The sequence below is a fragment of the Nelumbo nucifera genome, chromosome 8 (assembly GCF_055504915.1).
Source record: "Nelumbo nucifera cultivar China Antique chromosome 8, China Antique-T2T, whole genome shotgun sequence".
In the NCBI taxonomy this organism is placed as follows: Eukaryota; Viridiplantae; Streptophyta; class Magnoliopsida; order Proteales; family Nelumbonaceae; genus Nelumbo; species Nelumbo nucifera.
The window spans coordinates 22,655,957-22,678,283 of NC_142656.1; the positions used below are offsets into that span (position 1 = coordinate 22,655,957).

Below are 22,327 nucleotides of genomic sequence, written 5' to 3' on the forward strand. Positions count from 1 at the left end.
CCATTTGAACTTTGAAGTTTGAATTGTTATGTCCATTAATGACCTGAGTTGGATGTCTTCTTCAGCTAGCAGATCACTAACACCTAATTCACTTTTGAGTAAATGCAACCCAGCTAGAGCTTACTGTAGTCTACACTCCTATGTCAACTCAAGAGTGAAGAAATAAGCCAATAATGCTAATAAGGAAGGTGGGACAAAAACCCAGAGTAAATGGATGTATATCATATATGAGCTCCAGCCCAATGTCAAAAAAGAAACCTGAATTGATTCTCAACCCTAATAAAAGAACAATTCCTAAACTCCAAACACCAATCACATGCACTCTTTATTATCAAACATGATCCCTAAAAGTTGGTTTGAATTTGTAGATTAAGACATACCAAAAAACAAAGTAGTAGGCCACATCTAGGCTGTTAATAGTCAAGAAAGAATTACTGTATGACCAATACTATTTGTTTTCTTCCTATTAAATCTGAATATAAATCAAACCATTAAGGTGCCATTTTGTTTCTTCCTGCTGGTTCAAAGCATTTCATTGACCACCATTTCTTATTATAATCTAACAATTAATCAGCAATATCCGGCCAAAAATATCTGGACCCCATGCCTCCTATAAATTATGTCTTTATCCTGCTTGATTATGTACAAAACAGGATAAAAATATCTCTATCCATCTACAGTATAGAATGATCAGACCCATAATTCTAATATTTCTTTGAGACATGAACACATTATATAAAAGATCAATAATTAAACTAAACTACCTGAATGCTGATTGATTCTAAGGACAAAGACAATTTTCCAAGTACTTATATATATACCTTGGATGGGACAAATAAAACCCTTGACCAGAGAAGGCCTTTATAAACCATAAAACATATGGATTGATATTGGGGAGTCAAAAATCTGGTGCAGTCTAATAGTAATTGGGGTTGGGGACTGATGGTCTAAGCAGTGAGATCATGTATAGCATCCGAAACAAATATTATAAATCATCAGATGGGTTGTTTTCCATTCATAGATTTTGAGTGAAGATGAAACTTCTATGGCTTCTTTATTGTTGTTAAATGACTGTTTTATTGATTTGTTGCTCTGAAGGCTCAGATACCTAACTTGCACGCTTGCATTCACATGGGACTTTTGTGGATCTCGAGAAGACTTGATTATGAGAAGAGCAGGAGGAAGCAAAATCTCGGGAATCATGGATAGATCTGTTCTAACTATTAACAGTTCAAAGCACTACTTAAGCAAGGAAACGATATTACTGGGGTTATCGAGTCAGATTGACTGATGGGTACACTATGGTTAGACAAACCTGTGAAGTAGTACATGATCAGTTGCATTTTAATTTGTAAGATCAGTTAATTAGGGACGACACATCATTCAGTGGGTCCCAAACTCAAAAGTGTTCTGATCATCAAAGCTATCCAATTATTAAATATTGCCAATTGGTTGTTTAACACTTTCTCTTCATCCAAACAGTCAGAAAGAATTCTAAATGATTGGATGGTCATGATCTCCCAATCTGGTCAATATTTGGTCTAAAGAACCTTAGTGGGACCCCTTGATGCTGTGAGTCCTGAGAATGCACGTTTGGTTTGCCACCTGAAAATTATAATTTTAGGCCAAAGTTTTGACTATATTACATCAGCCATTTCTCTATGTTCCCTACAAGTAAAGGAAGCATATTGAAAATCACACATACATTAAGATAGATTATGGTTAAAGATTATGGAAGGTTAATTAGAGAGATTTGTCATTGAAGGGTTACCTGCTTCAATTAATGAAAATCTTCCATAACAAAGAAAATCAAGGATTGGAAAGATGACAAACCCTTTGTATTCTGAACTATAGTGAAATTAGAATAATTATCACAAACCCTTTGGGTGGTAGTTTGTGGGTAGTCCATTATCATTCCTCAACCCATCTCTTTTTTTGGGCTTTATAGTATACCATATGTTCAAGCAATTCAAAATGTTGGTTGCAACTGATCACTATTCATATCCATTCCTGTGCCTCATATTTCCAGTAAGCGAATTTAGAAGAGAGAGAGAGAGAGTCTTGCTGCATTTGTGTGGTATTTGTGGGTAGTCCATTATTACTCAACCCATCCCTTTTTCGGCTTGATAGCATGTTTAAGCAATCCAAAATACAGGCCCATGTTGGTTACAACTCACCATCCATATCCATTCCTGTTCTTACTTCCCATAAGTGAATGTAGAGAGAGAGAGAGAGAGACTCACTCAGACTCTTGTGATGCATTTATGGGCCTGCTTTTAGGAATTTCTAACTCAGATCTGGCTTTTATTAATTGCTCTGTAGGACCAGCTACTCCACTTTCACCTAGAGAGAGAGAGAGAGAAAGAGTCCAACTTGGATGTTGTAGTTATGTGTCAACAGTAGAATAGAAGCCACCTCACATCCTAATCTTCGCAATCAATGCCAGCACTCAGTCTCATGTATTAATATCGATCCCTCATTCATTATCAGGGTAGGGGGTCTGAGAGAGAGTCAGAGAGAGAAAGAGAGAGAGAGAGCAATGGCAGGTCAAAGGAGAGACATCTTATTCATCATATTCATATCTTTGGTTGGTATCACCATTGATGCTGCAAAAGAACAAGAGCTGGATCGAATATGGGCGCTTCCTGGCCAGCCACAGGTAGAATTTTTGCAGTACTCTGGCTATGTCACAGTGGATCCGGTAAGAGGCCGAGCTCTCTTTTACTGGTTGACAGAGGCCACCGCTGAACCTGAAAAGAAGCCTCTTGTGCTTTGGCTCAATGGAGGTCAGTTTGCTCGCTCTTATCCTACAAATTTAGTTCATTATCTCCTGCGTTTTTCACTTCTACCATGACCTGGGTTCTAATCAGAAGACAACTTAACAGAAAACTAGAAGAAAATGTGTCTTAGTAAGCACAGTTTGAATCAGTACATTGCCTTCTACTTATGTTCTCTGCATGCTATAGATATTTAGCTTCATAATTCTAACTTTGTAGATTTCTAAATACTCACTGTAGTGGAAGTTATGTAGTTTTACCTTTTCATAATTAAACTTTTTATTTGATTCCTTCAACTCAGATAAAGGATACAGAAATTTAGTAAGAGTAAACAAGAAATAATTGAAGATAAAGCTTCAAATTCATGGGGAGAGAGAGAGAGAGAGAGAGAGAGAGAGATGCAAAGGAGATGCCATTGATTCTGAAATGATGAGCAGATAAAAACTCTTTTCTGGGTTCTCAATAAATGATCAATCCACGTTTTCTCTTCAACCTTCATGCACGTGTACTATCGATCGCCATGCTTTCTATTCTTCTCTCAAATCTGACAAAAAAACTGCAATGTATTGAATACAAGGACAAAGATCAAGTGATCAACACCAGAGAACAGACAAGGCAAACAATACTCTACCCACTGTCCACGTTAGCCTGTCTTGTCCATATGTACTAATATGCGCCGAATACACAATCATCCAAAGAATATCTCGACTGGGTTTGCACTAAAATTCTGCATCTCTTCACAGATCCAGTTGGAACTCGTGATCTCTCTCTGTCTGTTTTCCACAAGTAAGAATTATTCTCTGCTAGAACACTCAAGAGCCCTGCTGAGTTCCCTTCTTTTTTCTTAAACGTTAGACAGAAGAAAACACAAACTCCACGATAAACTCTTAGCTCTTGCACCTTTACAAATGATTCTTCTGAACTTTCCGATTTGTCTTAACAAAAGATTCATCTCCTTCTTTTCCTCTCTCTATTTTGACCAAGAATGGAAGGAATAAAGGCAGCAGGGAAGCTCATACAACACCTCCAGACCTCCTTGTATCCTCCTTGATCCACGCAGATTGCTCCAAAGGGATGACGTCGGGATTCTTCTTTCTCACACCCAGATATGGAAATAGAGTAGTCTTAAATCGTCAATTATATATCTATCAAAGCATTTATTATTATATTTATTTGATTAAAATATTGGAAAATTGAGAAAATCAATAGCTCTCGTGTCAAGGCGGGGAAATGGGTATTAATTATATTCCAATCTGACGACATAAAAGTGGTCCATGGGCCATGGAGTGGAGACCGGATCTGCTCCTCACACCTAGCGCCTCACACGCACATCCTACTATGTATATTGGGAACATCTCACGGTCTAACTGTGAGGCGCCCATTTGTGAGGAGGACGGGTACCTTCATTGAATTTTGAATTCAAAATCCAAATAGATTTATGTGTGGTAATTGTCCGATTGACGTCTCTTTGTAATATTTTCAAAAAATATTTCATTTTTATTTTGAGATATTTTATTTTTTGTCTCACGTGGCCATGCAGAGTCAGAGAGGACCACGTCTATGCATTTAAGACAAAAATTACTCTAAAGACTTGTTTGGGGTTTGGAGGATGAAGTACGGTAATGAAAGGAACCAAGAGAAGTGTAGTCGCTTTAATGTAAATAGCGAAAGAAACAGTGTCCTTTATTGTCCAAAAGAAATCCCAGCCCACCTGACCCACAAAAGCGATTTGACATTCTATTACTCTTCTCTTCCGTCGCTTTTACGTGTGTGTCTCTTTCTGGAGGCTTTACGTGCACAAGTACCAAAAATACCCTCCATGCTGAAAAGGTTTCAAAGCCACTGAAAAAGTAAAAGCCCATGTTTTTTACTTTTTAGCTTTTACCCAAACAACCAAACATGCCTCCACGCTTCTCTTTCTGTTTTTCGTCTAGGTTGGCTAGCAAAACCAGGTCTGAATCCTGATGATTTGAATATAGTCATGTGGAAAGCCCTAGGTCTTAATGCAATGGACATGAGAAACTTCCTAATCCCTTCAGGAATGTTAAAATAAGAAATTAAGAATGGATGATTTAGGATAAGTTCTTGGATCTTGGGCTTAAATCTTAACAAATTGCTTGTTTCTTCTGCAAATTATTTTATTGGATTTCATGTTTGGCATTGTTTGTATCTTGGATCAATTGACTTTAGAACATTGGGATTCTAAAGAATCTTAGTTTTTGATTATATAAAACTTGAAATGAATTATATCCTTTGAGCAATTGAGAAGCATAGTGAAAACATAGGCTTTTCAATATCTATATAATAAGTAAATAAATACTCACCATGTTATATGGATGTAACAACTGTAAATAAATATTCACACAGTTTAACCAATATTGTCAGAGTTACATGCAATACACAAGTAATATGAATTTTCAGAAATATATTGAATAAAAAATAAGGAAAATACATATTAATTTAATGCATTATACATATAATAATAATAATAATAATAATAATAATAATAATAATAATTGTATATTAGTTCTGTTTATGTACATAGAGAACCATATAAATTAAATGCATTACACATAAAACTTAAATTATTAGTGCAATTTTTGAGAGAAAACGAGATTAGACAGGTAACTGAATTTAACATTTCTATTGAATTCCCCACTGAATTTTAGTTTTGGTTTTCTAAATTGAGTTTAACCAAGCTAACCAATATGTTTGTTATACATTGAATTTCTGAATACACTTCAAACATATGATGTTTGAGCTATATAGGCTTACCATATAGAATTCTTTTGTGAAGATTGTTCTTATAATGTAGCTAGTTGGATTCTTGATATGTGGTTTGATTTTGAAATATGTTCATTGTGACATTGGCTAGCTCAGTAGAATCCAAGCAATTTGTTCTTAAGGCTCAGTTTAGGAAGAGTACAAATGCAAATATGTACAGTACAAAAACTTTGCATTTATATTTGTATTTGTACTCTTTCCAAACTAAACCTAAAGAGATTCTTTGTATGGTAGCTTTTAGAATCCCTCATCTAAAATTTCTAAACTATAAAAGCTCCAAGTGCTTGTGGGTGGATACTGGGTAATACATGTGGACTGTAGATTTCTTGATTTTTTTCTTTACTTTAACTTTTCTCTGATCTTTTGCTCACCTTATCTTGACTTTAATTTGGTGAATGCAGGTCCTGGTTGTTCATCAATTGCATATGGTGCATCTGAGGAAATCGGCCCATTTAGGATCAACAAAGATGGATCGTCTCTTTATCTGAACGAGTACTCTTGGAATAAAGGTACACCAATTACATATATTAACTTATCAAGCTAGGAAAGAAAAAGCTTGTGCTTAACTTCTTTTTTTCTTTCCTTTATGTTTTTGTCTGTGTGTGTAATTTCAGTTCACTTGTTATCATAAATGCATTCACTTCCCAAGTTCCCAGGAATATTCTTAAAGAAATAAAATGTGAACCCACATAGAATTGTCAAAATAAACACACATTAAAAAAATGCACAGATAAATTTACTTTAATCAACTTGATAATTTGTCATTTCGGATGATATATATCCAAGCAACAACTAACAAGTTGGTTTAAGGCCCGGCTACGCTCTGAATCATGGTCTGACCCGATACAATTTCTGAAGGGGTGTATACGTATCGATGCTTTGAACCTTGTTTGTGGCTGCTACCTTATTAAAGGATGGCTTTTACCTCAATATATTCGTGGGCTGGGTGCCTATGTAGTTTTTCTGTTGCATTTTAATTCTCTGAATTTCGGAAGAGTTGCACAATTTTGTTTTTCTTTTGTTTGTGGTTCAGAGGCAAATATTCTCTTTCTTGAATCACCTGTTGGTGTGGGCTTCTCATATACCAATACAAGCTCAGATCTTAAACATTCCGGAGACAGACGCACTGGTAAAATGTTTTACTATATATATATATATATGAATTTGTTTGTTATAATTATCATTGTTATCATGAAATAATGCTCAAAATTGGCAATTTGAAATGCAGCTCGGGAAGCTTTTGTGTTCATGGTAAGATGGATGGAAAGATTTCCTCAGTACAAGTATAGAGATTTCTATATTGCTGGGGAGAGCTATGCAGGTATATCAATGTTTCCTCAACTATTTATCTTGTTTTAACTATCTTAATCCATTGTTACTACAACTAGTTGATAGTTGAAATCACATATTTTGGGTTGGCAAGAAGTAAACTTGGGTGAATTGGGTCCTCCTCAGATCATACCAACTTAAACCAGCTGGCCGGATTGAGCCAGATCAACCCAAATTAATTAATGCCAAATTCACGACCCATGTTCAATTTCAATAACACAGGTCTGATTCTTATTGTGTATTTGTAGGACATTATGTCCCTCAGTTGGCAAAGAAAATATACGACTACAACAAAAATTTATCCAAGCCCTTCATCAACCTTAAGGGATTTATTGTAAGTTAAATTTCTCCTAACATTTTAAACATACCGTTAAACCTAACTAGTACTATTAATTTTCATTGAAAACTGTGTCTTCACTTTTAACTCACTTAGCCAAGTAGTCAGCTCACTTGGGCTTACATTCCCACTACATGCAGATTCAACTTAATTCATGATCTAGTTATGAAATGACCAAGTCTAACTTGGGCATTGAAGTACTGAGGTTTGGTTGGTGGGAATAACCGAATAGGGGTTTGGAATTGGAATCGGAATGGGATATTTTGATTCCAATTATTTGGTTGGGCGGAATCAAAATCCCATTTTCATTCCTGCTGGAATGGCATTCAAAGGGATTGACCATTCTCTGCCCCTCCCTTTGAAATGAAATCTCATTTCTATTGATTTTAATTCCATTCCCATTCCTGTAAACCAAACAGATTATGAGAATAAACCATTTTGATTTTGACTGTGAAAGTACCAAATGGAACGACCATAAGTTTCTGCTCCGAATTTCAAATACAAGTAGAGATATCTAAGCTATTGGGATTAAGAATTTTAAATGGATATATACAGGTTGGGAATGGCGTAACAGATAGCTACTACGACAGCATTGGAACGGTGGCATACTGGTGGAGCCACTCAATGATATCGGACGAAAGCTATCATTCTATTCTATCTAAATGCAACTTTACAGCAACAAAGTACTCCTCGAAGTGCGGAAAGGCCATTGATTATGCAATGAATCATGAGTTTGGTGATATAGATCAGTACAGCATCTACACACCCATTTGTAAAGCAGCTAATAAGAATACCACAAGACCAATCAGGCTCAAGAACAGCCTCCTACATCGGCGTGTGTATGGATATGATCCTTGTACAGAGAACTACGCAGAGAAATACTATAACAGGCCTGATGTACAGAAGGCCATGCAAGCCAACACTACTGGCATTCCCTATAAGTGGACTGCTTGCAGGTCTATTTCTTAAGCGTTCTTTTAACTGTTCTTTTTCTCCATAGAAATGAATAGAAGTAGAATGGTCTAATGGTCCTCTCTCTCTCTCTCTCTAATTTCCCCCTTTTGGGTGTGGATATAAACAGTGATTTGTTATTTAAGAAGTGGAAGGATTCTCAGTTTTCCATGCTACCCACTTACAAAGAGCTGATTGAAGGTGGCCTCAGGATATGGGTTTTCAGGTAAACCACTGAACAACCTCGATCTAATATTTTATTTCAACATTAACTCCATGATGAATGGATGACAGACTGGCAGGACCCCATTTGATCACTACTCCCTAAGAAGCCCCTCTCCCCCAATCAGATCAATTGGTCAATTGTCCAGAAAACAAACAGACTCATAGATTTGGGCAAATAAATATAAGATATGACCCCTCTCTCCCTCTCTCTCTCTCTAGATGGACAGGTTAAATGCATGGAGGGGTATTAACGTGCACCAACTCTTAGACATTCCCAGGCGTATCAGTCTTTCTATTTACGCATATTAGAGTGGTAGAGACAACGTAGGATTGATGTACATTGTCAATCTCTTTACTGTCCATCTTTTCAGTCTCGAAGTCATAGTCAATATCTATTTCAGACTACTTACCCTGATGGCAACTTGGCAAGTAATTCCAAATTAATATTGAAAGCTTTGATTGGACGTCTATCATAAAAGAAAAACAGACCTTCAGTACTTCTCTCCATTTTTATATGACTATACTGACACAAGAGATCTAATTGCAGAGCAAATCAACAAACTATTTTCAAATTTATGGTCTTCATGATAATCACTTTAGTAGTCATGTATCCATTCATTGTCGCTAGATAAGTAATAATGCAGCTTTCTACTGTTTTTGTAGGTGGAAATTATAATCAACTTAACATCTTGTGTCTGAACAACTAATGTAGGGCTAGGCTTTGAAACCTGCTGGGTCATGTTTTTCTTTTGGTTTTAGCTGGATCATGGATTCATGTGGATTTGTACTTTTGAGTCAAAGGGCCCAAAAAAGGAACCTTGAAAATCCTCGTGACTGGCGGAGTTAAACTCTTAGCGTCACCAGAATTGACTCAAAATTTAGGATTCTTTTGATATTGAAATTAATATATAATTCTAGATTCCTAATTATTAGGTAAATTTCCAAGTAAATTAGTCTAGTTGTTTCATAGAAAAGAACACAAGAGTTGGGGGTTCTAAGGCACTTTATATAAGAGGAAATATTAAGTTTTATGTGCAGAGTTTTGAATTGGAGGCATCATTATCATCAAAGTCATGTCTCAACTATATGGGGTCAACCATAAGAATCCTGTTTTGCTATGCTATTCTTTTCTATTAAGAGCCATTCATATTTAAATTATAGGCACTTAAATAATTTCTTATTATTTTCACTTAAATCCTTTTTGGTCTGCCCCTAGCTCTTCTATCCCCCTTCAACTTGCAATAGACCATCTACAAGTGATGTAAATGGTCTTATCTGACTGAACCATCTCAATCTACTTTCTTTTATTTTATTACCTATTAGACCTACAGCTAGGTGTTTTCCTATAACATTGTCATTAATCCTGTCATTCTAGTTTTACCATTTATCCATCTAAGCATTTGTATTTTTGTCATGAATATAATTCAAAATTTATTTCTCATCATCTTATATACACTTACCCCCCCCCCCCCCCGCCAAAAAAAAAAAAAAATCTTGTATGCAATGTCTTAAAATACCCAAACTCTTCTATTCTAAAAACCAATTAAACCAATCTACCTAAAAGAGAAGGCTTAAAGTTTATGGTGATCATTGTCGGTGGTTTGGTGCAGCGGTGATACAGATTCAGTAGTTCCAGTTACTGCCACTAAGTTCTCCCTGAACCATCTGAACCTCACTGTAAAGACCCGGTGGTATCCATGGTACTCAGGTGGCCAGGTGCACAGCTTCTACCAATCTCAGTGGCAAGTTTATGTTAATGATGAGAACCAAACTGATATCACTTTTATTTACTCATTCATTTTTCTTTTGTACCGTGTATGTTAACCAGGTAGGAGGATGGACCGAGGTCTATCAAGGACTGACCTTTGCAACAGTTCGAGGGGCTGGCCATGAGGTTCCACTGTTTCAGCCTGATCGGGCATTCACACTCTTCCGTTCATTCCTAGCCGGCAAAAAATTACCAAAATCTTAGGTCCTCGTCAATCAAAGCGAATGGGGACTAATAAATAATTCATAGGCTGATTCGTTACCTTGGAGGCGGTTGAATTGGTATTGAGCCGCTTTCGAATATTCAGTTCAGGACGCCCATAAAATTCATGGGCGGGCATTAGAGTCTGATTTATCATTCATTTAAGTTATTTTCAGTATCAAATGTTGGGGAAAAAAAAAACAAATTTTCAATCCTATAGAAAGTCTAATCAATTCAGCCAAAAATAGATTACACAGTACACTATTTAATTATGAAATAGATGCTCATATATATTTGAAGATCACTTTAACAGAGCAATACCAAAATCTCTGGCTTTTGTTTCTGGAATGGGAATGTGCTGTATAATCATGACTGAAACAAGGGTGTCTAATTTTCATGAAATTTCTTGGGCTGGTATGTTGTTCATGTCCCATGAAATAGGGTAATATCCAAAACACCCAATCACGAAATCACCGGCAGTTCATAAATCAGTTCTTAGTTGTCACTTCAACCTCTGAGTTTTGGAACCCAAAGGAAATTCCTTTAGGTAAGGATGAGCAATTAGGTTTGGCTACATAAATCATATTCATGAATGTTTATTGTACATCTGCCCCTTTGGATTTCTTAGGGTCAACGACTCAAGGGTCATATCCTATAAATTATGGTCCTTAAAACCCTTGTTCACTATTTCGACTTTACATTAAACCACTCTTGCAGCTGGTTGATTCACAAGTCACAATCAATATTCAATGTACATGGCCATTGTGTTTCAGTCAAATTTCCTCGTCATTTAATGATCAATTCATCTCTAATTTTATCCTTCATGATATTTTACACGTGCAACCCAAGAATTTCGATCTATTAGTCAGAATCAATCTCTTATTTGCAGGTAGTCAGTAGTCTAGTCAATCCTGACTTGGTTTATGGGGGGCGGGGGGCTAAATACAATTGAGAAATCAATAAACCAAATCTGAGGGGTACTGAACTCTAAAAAGGCCTTAAGATATTATAGCATGCTAAGTTGGTAAATGGGTGGATTGTGGATAGAAACCAGTCCCCAATTGCTAGATGGCCATTAGCACTCTCCATGTATATTCAAATCAAGGTGGGTCCTTTAGGAACTATATTGGCTTTAATTATGACTGATGTGGTATACTAATGCAAATGTTGGCCTAAATTCGTTATAGCTCGTACCTCAATTAGATGGTCCAACCCCACGATTAGCTTGGAAGGTATTGGGGCCGTAGCAACTGAGGAGATACAAGATTAAAATTACCTTGATAGGATCAAGAACTTGAGTTGTGAACGAATCATGCAAAACCAGTATCGCCTCAGTTCTTTTAGGGACACTTGATTAGGCAAGATTGAAATAGATAAGATTCTAACAGCATATTCACAATGCAAATGACCATTCTGGTTCAGCTGGTATACAAAATTGAAGATTGTATCAATCGACAGCATCAGGGAATACCATCTTCACTTTAGCCCTTCGAGGCCTTGTGGCACACCTAAGCTTTGTGCAAGGTTATTCATCCTTTCCTTCATTGCCTGAGAAATCCAACACCAAAATTTAAGCTCACTGAAGGGAAAAAAGAATTTTGATTCAGCTTTTGAGAATCAGTTATCTCACCTGAACACTCTTCTGGTGGGCATCTTTGTATGCCTCTGTTACTAAAAGAGACAGCTTCTGCAGGAATAAAAAGTTCTGTCAGTAAGTCTCTAGTTATATTTTTATCTGGCAGTGCAATCTGAAGCATAAAGTGCAATTTTAAGACTAGGGAATATAAATAGTAGGTCTGCAATTTCTTAGGAGCATTTTTGCACTGACATAGTTAGCACACAACAAACTGCAAAACTTCATAAAATGTTTGTGAATACAGGTAGCCAAAGTGGGTCATGAGTTGAGACAGTTCACAACGTATAATAAAGGGCCAGAAAGTACAATAGAAACGATAGAAATCCCCAAAAGACACCTCCAGCAAACCTGTCGACAATCAATTTAATCCCTTCTAAGAATCCATGTGAACAAGGTATTTGACATAGAAGCCAAAGATTTAATGAAATAATCATGTCTCTAGAGTCCTTTTGACTCATCTTTTATCAACTCAAACACTCAGTGATGTTATGAATACTCCACTCCTTTTAACTAACATTTACTTGTATAAAAAGAATACCATAATTATGTCTTTGGAGGTGGCTAACTTTCCCACCTTTTGAAAAAGTTATCCACACCTATAGGATCAACACAAGTGGCCGGAATCTCACTATCAATGGTTTTGAAGATCAAGACAATCTCATATTGACTTGGATTCTCAAACAACCATCAAATTTAAATTTGATGACATCCAGTGGAACAGGGGTAGAAGTAGAACATGCTAGATTTCCATTTCATCCCATCTATGTCCTTACCATCCACTAAAAGATGAGCTTGAATATGTTTTTTAACTACCCGAACCCAAAGTTCTTGTTGGGCTTTGCTTGTCCTTCTAGAACCAACTTGCAATAAATCATTAATTGGTTATTCACTGGCTTTATTTTACTTGTTTTAGGTACACCAACTTCTTAGTTTATACACTCATTTCATAGATGTATTGTTCCACATTTTGCTTTGTAATGAATGGCAGGAAGCATAGGTATGTGGTTAACCTATTGAATAAATATGAAAATCACTTGTTTTGTACTTTAACATTTATTAATTGATTTCTCCTATCCAGTTCAAGAGTTCAAGATAAGATTAGAAAGATGGATCGTATAACAGAAGAAATACTCAGAAACATAGGGAACTTCATTGTAAAAAACAATCAGCAACAGGGCTAAAAGTTATGACATGTAAACATTAAAACATGAAGACAAGTGCTAAAATCAGAATCCTGAACATTACATATAAACGTACAGAGAAGTCAACAGGTGGAGATATTGTACCAGCTCTATGATGTCCCTACTGGGTAAACAGTGTAGGAATAGTTGAATCCATATTATTAAATCCAGCACAACAGATCTAGGAGCCTCAAATTTAGATTAATCATATGATTCATAAAATACAAAATGGCTACCCAGAGAGTGCAATCATGCCGATAGGATAACCTGACTGGATACATATTTGGACTAGGAGATCAAAGAGTGAAGCTTTCAGTAGTGGTCCAGAACAATGAGTTGTATGGTCCTTGAATATACTGAAAGGGTCATTACCCAATGACTGTCCCAGCTATTCAGGGTCTTGGGAGGGGTAGACTGTATATGGACCTAAACTTTGGCTTTTTTTTTTCCACAAAGTGGCTGTTCTCAGACTTGAACCCACATTCACATGCTTGTCAGACAGAGATTTTACCATTGCATAAAGTAGTGGCCCCTCTTGCACATAATAAAACTAAGACTTTTTTTGATTGTTCATACTACAACTAAAATTATTAACCTCAAACCAGAAGAATGTTTCCTTTGTCACTTTTAGATAATAGCTATAGCCTAAAGCATATTTATAATAGGTTCCTACTGTTTTACATGCCCAGGGGAAAAATATATTTTACTTAATTTCCACTAAAGTGAATACTAGAACAAGATCACTTACTTCTGTTCCTAATTCCATTGCAGCCTCAGTGATCTCAGTACGTACTGGTTGCTGGTTTCCAGATAGTGTTGCCTGGAGAAGATTTAAATGAGAAATGAAAGTAAAGTACTTTGAATCAATAAGACAACTTGACATGAAAGTAGAACAACACAATCATAAATTACAGATTACCACCCTTTATTTTGGAGGTAGTGACACTTAGCCCCCTGAACTTTCATTTGTGACAAAGACCCCCTTTGAACTATCAGATTCCGACACTTTTCCCCCTCCGCTAACATTCTGTCAGTAAACTTCAAAAAATAATCTCAGGTGACTATAATGTGCTTGTTAAACATTTGTAAATTCCCAAACTACCCATTCTTGTTGGACTATTTTGCCCTTTGTACAATTTCTAAATCCAAGTAAGCTTATCTATTACTTCATTCTTCATCTCCATGTCTAATTATTAAGATTGCTATTGAGTGTCAGTGTGTCACACGCTGGAAATAGGAGGTTCTCTGGTAACAAGTGGCAATGGTGGTGGTAAATGGGGAGTTGATGGCAGTGGAGCATCCTTGCTGGTTTCTCTTTTGGTAATATGAACAGAGTTCCGCTATATTCTTTTCTGAAAGTTAAGTATTGTGTCCAGATTAAAACTTTAGAACCTTGTGTTTAATCAATTCTGATTGTCTAAAAGATATTAAATTGAAGATTAAAAGTCTATACTCTATAGTGGGTTGGGCACCAAACAAAACCTTGTGATTCATCCAACAACTACTTTATAGTATACCCTCAGATTAATTGTAGCCAATTAGGAATTTTGATCCGTTAATCCCTTCTTTTATGTTTGCAACTTTCAATTCAAAGGTGGTGTCATGACAAACATCTATGATGACAATGAAAGAAATCTTCGTGAACTCATGTGAGAGAGTGAGGTGGTTAGAGAAGTGTCTTGTGGGTTGGTTCGTGAACTCTGATCCGGATGAGGTAGAGGTTCTAAGATGGGTCAGACTGGAATGGAGTTAAAAGGAAGCTGTTCAGGTGAGAAAATTGAACGCAGGCTTTTTTCTATTCATCTTCTGTAGCAAGGAAAAGGCGGATGAAATCCTGGAGAGTGGAACTACTAAGCTTAGGACACCAGACCTTTGGCTGGGTAGATGGAATCCTCTTGTGGGGGCAATTCGAGAAGTAGGAAGCAGGAGCCTTGTCTGGATTAATATCTTTGGAATTCCTCTTCATGCTTGGAATATTAATACATTTTGTGCCCTTGGGAATGCCTGTGGTTGTTCCAGAAGTGTTGATGCCCGGAATGTATAAGTTGAAGAATCTGGTTGCAGCAAGAATCCCGGTTAAAGTTGAGAACCTTCACTTGATTCCCTAAGCCTAATGTTAAACTTTGCTGGGGAGTGGTACGATTTGAGGTTAGTGATAGAGGGAATCAACGATCTTTCCTGATCAAACTCAGGAATCAGTCTGTCTCACAGAGAAACTAGGGGAGTTGGTTGAGCAGGGGACTAGAAGTATGGAGGAAGAAGACGATAGAATCCAAAGGGTCGGGAAGACAGATAATCTGGATGGGGCGAAAGGAGAAAATCTGGAAAAGGGGGGTGAATTTGTTATTTTCCAGGAAGGAGTTGAGAAATATACAGTGAAGGGACACTTGGAGGGACACGCAGAGGGAGCATTCCTGATAAAGCTAGTTGTTCTTCCTTGAGACCAAATGTGGCTAAGTTCAAGAGTGGGTCCTACAAGTTTAGGAGATTGGTATGTAACTTTAACAAGGGTGGGCCCTGCATCATGGGTAAAGGCAAGGTTGGATTTCGGTTAGGGAGAATCGAGGGAAGACCTAGTGAAAGGCCTGGGGCATCTTTCAGAACCCATCAGAAGAAGGTTTCAGCAGCTATCTCAGCCGAGGGGGATGTTCCTTGCACCCGATTTACTAGGCATGGTTTAGGGACTGGAGGGACTTCTTTGAGTTCGAGCGAGGCACTTCGAGTGTCACAGGGCAAGGTGTTCCTGCCTCTTGATGAAGCTAGAGGTAAGCAAGATCCGCTATCTTCATCTCCATGTTTGGGTCTGAGTCAGGAGATTGGGGGGGTACTGTTGCTTGTCACCAAAAGGGTGGCTCGAAGAGGGAGGCGGTAGTGAAGGAAGCAAGGGTAAGGTGGAGAAGGCAGAAGAAGGGTCGACTAGTAAGGTTTTTGGGCTGGTATTACTTGTTTTTATTTACATAGCATAGTTAGGGAGTTATTGGGCCTTAGGCCCATTAGTTTATATTTTAAGTTAAGAGTGCTTATTCAGTTCTTACAAGTAGCCAACTTACTAAGGGCATACTTGTCTTTGTACTCTTTTTTATTTGTGAGCATATAATCAATCTAATGAAAGGGGCGGCCATACCTAATTTTGGTTTTTCCCATTCTCTTCTATCTCTCTTCTCTTTCTTTCTATATAGAAACCTTCTCTTCTCTTTCCTTTCTTCTTTCTTTTACAGTTTTCATATCAAAATAGGTCATCCAAACTTTTCTACTTAGTATGAGAGCAAGTTTAGAGATTTTTTGAGTTGCTCCATCATGCAACCCTAGATTGGCCAACTGCATGATGAGGTAAAGGGCGGATCAAAGACTTCAGGTAAGCCCAATTTTTTGATTTTTTGGTGGATTTGCAACTCCCTATAACTGGTCTAGGGTTTAACACCAAAATCAGGAAGAACTGGAGAAAGGGGAGATTCTTGATTTAGTAGGACTCTTCATTTTTGACGTAGGAAGAGGCACTCTAGTTTTCTAGGGTTCCTTGAGGTTTAATGAAGGGGGTGATTCAAGTCCCAGCCTTTTTGGAGGCCTTTGGAGGGAGGGACAACCTCCTCTCTCTTCTCCCGTTCCCACAGAAAAGGAAATCTTTGGAGAGAGGAGCTTCTAAGGTACCAGGAAGGTGTTTGAGGTTTCTAAAGGAGATAAATACCTTTCCTTTCATCTCAATTTGATTTCCTAATTTATTCTGGGAGTTATGGAGGGCTATGGAGTTGAAAACAAATTTGCAAGTGAAATGGGACCAGGGAGAGGAGGTAATAGAGACCTCTTTAGGGCCAGGACCATCACTGTAGTTAAGTTGGATGGTACAAACTACTTAGAATGGTTACAATCTACAAAGATAGCCATTGGTGCTCGTGGGAAATTGGGGTATGTCACTGGTGAAGAAAAGAAACCTGAAACTAACTACTCCCGGTGGGTATAAGAGAACAACATGGTGATGACTTGGTTGTGCAATTCCATGTTGCCCCATATAAGTAAGAACTTTTTATGGGTTAACACAACTAAGGAGATTTGGGATGTAGTAGCAGAAACCTATTTACAGAATGGGAATGTTGCTAGAGCCTACCAGTTGAGAAACCAGGTGATTGCTACTAGGCAGGGAGATAAGTCTGTTGCTATTTATTTTTCAGCCCTCAAAACCTTATGGTAGGAGATAGATCATTTGGAGACTGTGGTTTGGGAAAGTAGCAAAGATGTAGCAACTTATCAGAAGCTGGTAGAGAAGAATAAGGTTTTTGAGTTTCTACAAGGGTGGAAATGAACCGAGGAAGGAGGACAAGAAGGATCTGATCTGTGACTACTGTAAGAAACTTAAACATACTAGAAATACCTGCTGGAAGCCTTACCCACACCTTGTACCGAGCCGGCTCAAAAACAATAAGGGAAATGTGAATATGGCAATGATTGGTGATTTATCAAGACCACCTACTAACTTCTCTAGAGTTTGTAGCAGCAACTGCAGTAAGGGCTGAATTGGAGAGATATGGGCAGTTTTTTAATCAAAGGAATACAACCAATTCCAACTCATTATCAAGTGGACAACAAGGTGCAAGTGGATTAGGAGGTAGCCATTCGACTTCGTTTGCACATATAAGTAATTCACATGTCACTACAAATTATGTATCCACTAAAGGTAAGGGGGGACCTCCCTAGATTATAAACTCAGGAGTCTCAGAACATATGACCAACATTTCCACCATTTTCTCATACCACCTTTGCTTTGGCAGAGAGAGTTTCCATAGATGATGGATCACATGTTCCCATTGTTGGGATAGGGTCTATCAAGATAACTGATACCATTACCCTACCTTTTATCCTTCATGTTCCTAGACTGAGTACTAATCTTTTATCTGTTAGTAGCTTGACAAAGAATTTGAACTGTTCAGTGATTTTTCTCCTGGTCATTGTGTTTTGTAGGATCTGGAATCAAAGAGGACGATTGGGAGTGGTCGTGAGGTGAATGGAATCTATCTTCTTGATGTGCTTCCCAATCATCAGAGTCATCATGTCAGTAGGAACTTTTAGTTAGAGTCAATGGGTAAGATTAGGCTTTGGCATAATCGGTTAGGGCATTTGTCTTTTGCTTCTTTGTGTTTTTTGTTTCTAACAATGTTTGAGTCTGTCAGTTTGTCCAACTTGAAGTGTGAGGGTTGTCAACTTGGAAAGCATTGTAGGCATTCCTTTAAAGCAAGTAATAAAAGATGTTTTTCTATTTTTTATATTGTTCATATTGAGGTGTGAGGGCCATACCATGTTTCCTCTATGGGTGGTTATCGGTATTTTCTTTTGTTTGTGGGTGATTATTCTTGATACTCTTGGATATATTTGATGAAATCAGATGGTGCTGACATAGTTTGGTGTAAGAGTGGAAGTGTTTAGATCAGACAATGCCAGAGAATACTTTGTCTATTGGAGCATGGAGTAGTCCATTAGAGTAGTTGTACATATACTCCACAATAGACATATTGTGGAAGTAGCAAGAAGCATGATGTTGAGCTCTACTATTCCAGTTCGCTTTTTGGGTGATGCAGTTCTTACAACAATTTTCTTGATTAATTGGGTGCCTTCTCGTGTTCTTGGATATAGCACTCTGTTCAACCTTCTTTTTCCTGAGGGGGAGATGTTCCATGTTCCTCTAAGGGTGTTTGGATGTGTATGCCTTGTCCATGTTCTTGGCCCTCGCTGCTCAAAGTTGGCCCCTAAGGTGAAAAAGCGTCTTCCTTGGGTATACAAGAAATTAGAAGGGGTATTATTGTTATGATCCAATCTTCAGGAGTTGATATATTACTATGGATGTCACCTTTTTTGAGTCCACACATTTTTTCTCGGGGGGTTCTTCTCAGGGGGAGTGTTTTGAGGGAAGTGAGCAATCTATACCACTTCCTATTCCAACTCCTTTGTCCACTCCGATGTCTAACCCAGCTATCTCACCCACTTTGCCACTTCCATTGCATCCTGTCTCTCAGTGTTTTACACAAACAGCGCCTACAGTAGTACAAGATAGTTGATTCCACAGTAGTGGAACCCACGTCACTCCCTATTGGCTCATCGGAGATTCCAGGTTCGACTAACATAGACCCAGGTATGCCTCTTGTTACCTTTGATGGTTTAGTTCCTATTGATACTACCCCTACTCCTAACACCATTGCAGATGACCTTGATCTCCCTATTGCATTCAGAAAAGGGAAGAGGAAGTGTACTGCACATTGCATTTCACACTATCTTTCCTACATTGGATTATCTCCTTCATACCGAGCCTTCCTTTCCTTCCTCGACTCTGTGTCGATACCTAGGAGTGTTAGGGAGTCTCTTTCCAAAGCTGAGTGGAAGACAACTATATAGGATGAAATGAAAAAATTGATTAAAAATTAAATGTGGGAGATTGTAGATTTATATAGTGAAGTATAAGGTTGATGGGAGTATAGAAAGGTAGAAGGTGAGGCTAGTTGTAAAAGGGTACACTCAGACTTATGGCATAAATTACTTGGAAACTTTTGCACCAGTGGCAAAGATGAGCTCGGTCCGGATTCTTCTATCACTAGCAGCTACATACCTTGGCCACTCTTCCAACTTGATGTGAAGAATGCTTTTCTCAATGGAGACTTGCAAGAGGTGTATATGGATCTTCCAATTGGCTTCTACAATGATGTGGAAAAGGGAAATGTATGCAGGTTGAAGAAGTCTCTATATGGTTTGAAGCAATCACCTAGAGCTTGGTTTGACAGGTTTAGAAGTGCATTGGTTGTATTTGGCTATACACAAACTCAATTTGATCATATTCTTTTCGTAAAGAGGAGAGGTTCACTGGTGTCAATTTTGATAGTGTATGTGGATGACATTGTAGTCACAAGAAATGATCTAAGTGATAGAACGAAACATATAGAAGTGGATAGACACTTTATAAGGGAAAGGGTGACATCTGGAGAAGTTTGCTAATCATATGTTGCATCTGACTTGCAGCTTACTGATGTTCTTACAAAAGGTGTTGCAAGAAACGAGCTGGAGCATGATCTACACAAATTGGAAATGTGTGACATTTATTCCCAACTTGAGGGGGCGTGTTGAGTTTTTTGGCTGATATTACTTGTTTTATTTACATAGCATAGTTAGGGAGTTATTGGGCCTTACCCATTAGTTTATGTTTTAAGTTAAGAGTGCTTATTCAGTTCTTACAAGTAGCCAACTTACTAAGGGCATACTTGTCTTTGTACTCTTTTTTATTTGTGAGTATATAATCTAGTGAAAGGGGCGGCCATACCTAATTTTGGCTTCTCCCATTCTCTTTTATCTCTCTTCTCTTTCTTTCTCTGCAAAAACCTTCTCTTCGCTTTCCTTTCTTCATTCTTTTACAGTTTTCATATCAAAACAGGTCATCCAAACTTTTCTACTTCAACCACCGATATCAAGGAAGGGGAGGAAGGAGCCATCATTGCAGTAGGAGGTGGCTCTTTAGAAGTTGAAGGAGAGAAGGGGATTGCTTCGAACCTCCAAGATAAGTTATTTAGGAATGGTGTCGATTATGAGGTTTCCGAAATGGTTGTTGGAAAGCTGGGATTGGATTTGGATCGTGGGGATAAGGAGAAGAGAGTGGTGAGGTTTCGGAAATTCCTAAGAATACCAGAGGTTCAAACAAGCTTAACATGATTCATGTTACGAAGGTATTTTCAAGACTGAAAGATGTTTTGGTGGGAGCCAGACTGACCAATAAGTATAAAAGAATTTACAGAAGAAAAGGGATTAAAAATAACTCCCCGAGTCTTGAGAACTCATGTCTCGAGTCATCTCTCTCTTCTGAAGGGTCTGGAAAGGTTTCCCCTATGGTGGAGTCCCAAAGGATGGAATCGAAAGGGCATAACGGTTCAGAAAAAACAAATCGATCCGATGTTATATCGAAAGAGGTTTCTACCGAAGTGAGTCAAGTAACGGTGGGGGATAAGGCAACAGAGCTAAAAGGAGTGGACTTGAAGACTCTAGTTGATAGAGAGGTGGAAACCAGCAAGTCTTTGGGTTTGCTCTTTTTAGGAGGGGAGGAGTTTGCTAGAAGAGCTTTTGAAACTATGGAGAAAAAGAGGAAGTTGGAAAGCATGAGAAAGGTTCCAGAAGAGTTGGGGGAAGAAATTTGGGATGAGTAAGGGGGTCCAAAAAAGTTTGATGAGGCGTAAGATTGATCTGCACTTAGGATCTGATTGGCTAGTGTAGTGCTTGCTGTCTTTGTGCTTTCTCATGTTTCTCTTTCTTGGTTTCTTCTTTGTTGTAGGCAGTTAGATGAAGTAGTTGGTGGGCCAAGGGGTGTTATCTTATCACCTACCTCAAGTTTGTATTCAGCTTTTCTTTTTTAATAAAATCTTCTTGTTATCTATCAGAAAAAAAAACTTTCAATTCAAAGGTCAAAACCCACCTTAAGATCTACCTACCAAGTACCAACCAGACTACCACCCACCCTATGTCTCTGATTTTTCTCATTATAAAATCAAACAGCTGTGAACTAATTAATTACAATCTCTCTCTCCTGGTTGCTGGATTATTGCACTCTGCTGTTTCTTCCATCTATTTAAAGCACCCACCTTTCTTTCTGTGTTTTCTGCATTTTCCTTGCCCCCATTTTTCTGCCATTTTAATCTCTTATCTGGTTATCTTGGAATACAGTTTGAGAATATGATAACCTTAGTAGAAATCACTGAATGCAGATTTAGTTGAATTCCTTGTGAAGGGAAAGAAGAAGATGAAGATTTCAGCACTAGAGAAGAAAAGAGGAGAAGAAAAGAGTAGGAAGTCAACCAGGATTCTTAGATTAACCCTAGCCGCCAACCCCTCATTATAATTTATACTTAACTTAAAGGATGAGATATTACAAGAATGCCCTTAGTAGGGCGGCTACTAAAGTAGCTGAACAGTCACAACTTAAAAACATAAACTATTGGGCCTAAAGCCCAACAACTTCCTAACTAAATAACTTAAAATAAGAATAAAAACAACTAGGCCCAACTCAACACTCCCCTTCAAGTTGGGAGTAAATGTCACACATTCCCAACTTGCGTAGATCATGCTCCAGCTTGTTCTTTGCAACACCTTTTGTGAGAACATCAGTGAGTTGTAGATCAG

General features: G+C 37.9%; 2 protein-coding genes across 2 annotated transcripts in view; one reads left to right on the forward strand and one right to left on the reverse strand.

Annotated features, from left to right (window-relative positions):
• The first annotated feature begins 2,363 nt into the window (after positions 1-2,363).
• LOC104609112 (serine carboxypeptidase 24-like) lies at positions 2,364-10,647 on the forward strand. The gene is made up of 9 exons (XM_010275333.2): positions 2,364-2,786; positions 5,963-6,070; positions 6,595-6,690; positions 6,790-6,882; positions 7,139-7,224; positions 7,783-8,183; positions 8,309-8,404; positions 10,014-10,119; positions 10,232-10,647. Exons 1-9 carry the CDS (start codon positions 2,540-2,542, stop codon positions 10,373-10,375), a joined length of 1,377 nt encoding a protein of 458 aa, XP_010273635.1. The 5' UTR covers positions 2,364-2,539; the 3' UTR covers positions 10,376-10,647.
• Positions 10,648-11,629: 982 nt separating this feature from the next.
• LOC104609113 (nucleoid-associated protein At4g30620, chloroplastic-like) overlaps positions 11,630-22,327 on the reverse strand; it is a 30,028-nt gene continuing 19,330 nt past the window's right edge. The window contains exons 5-7 of the mRNA XM_010275334.3: positions 13,938-14,009; positions 12,003-12,059; positions 11,630-11,920 (exon numbers count right to left, since the gene is read on the reverse strand). Coding sequence (XP_010273636.1) covers positions 11,849-11,920; positions 12,003-12,059; positions 13,938-14,009 — 201 coding nt within the window. The 3' untranslated portion in view covers positions 11,630-11,848. The remainder of the gene's footprint in view (positions 11,921-12,002; positions 12,060-13,937; positions 14,010-22,327) is intronic.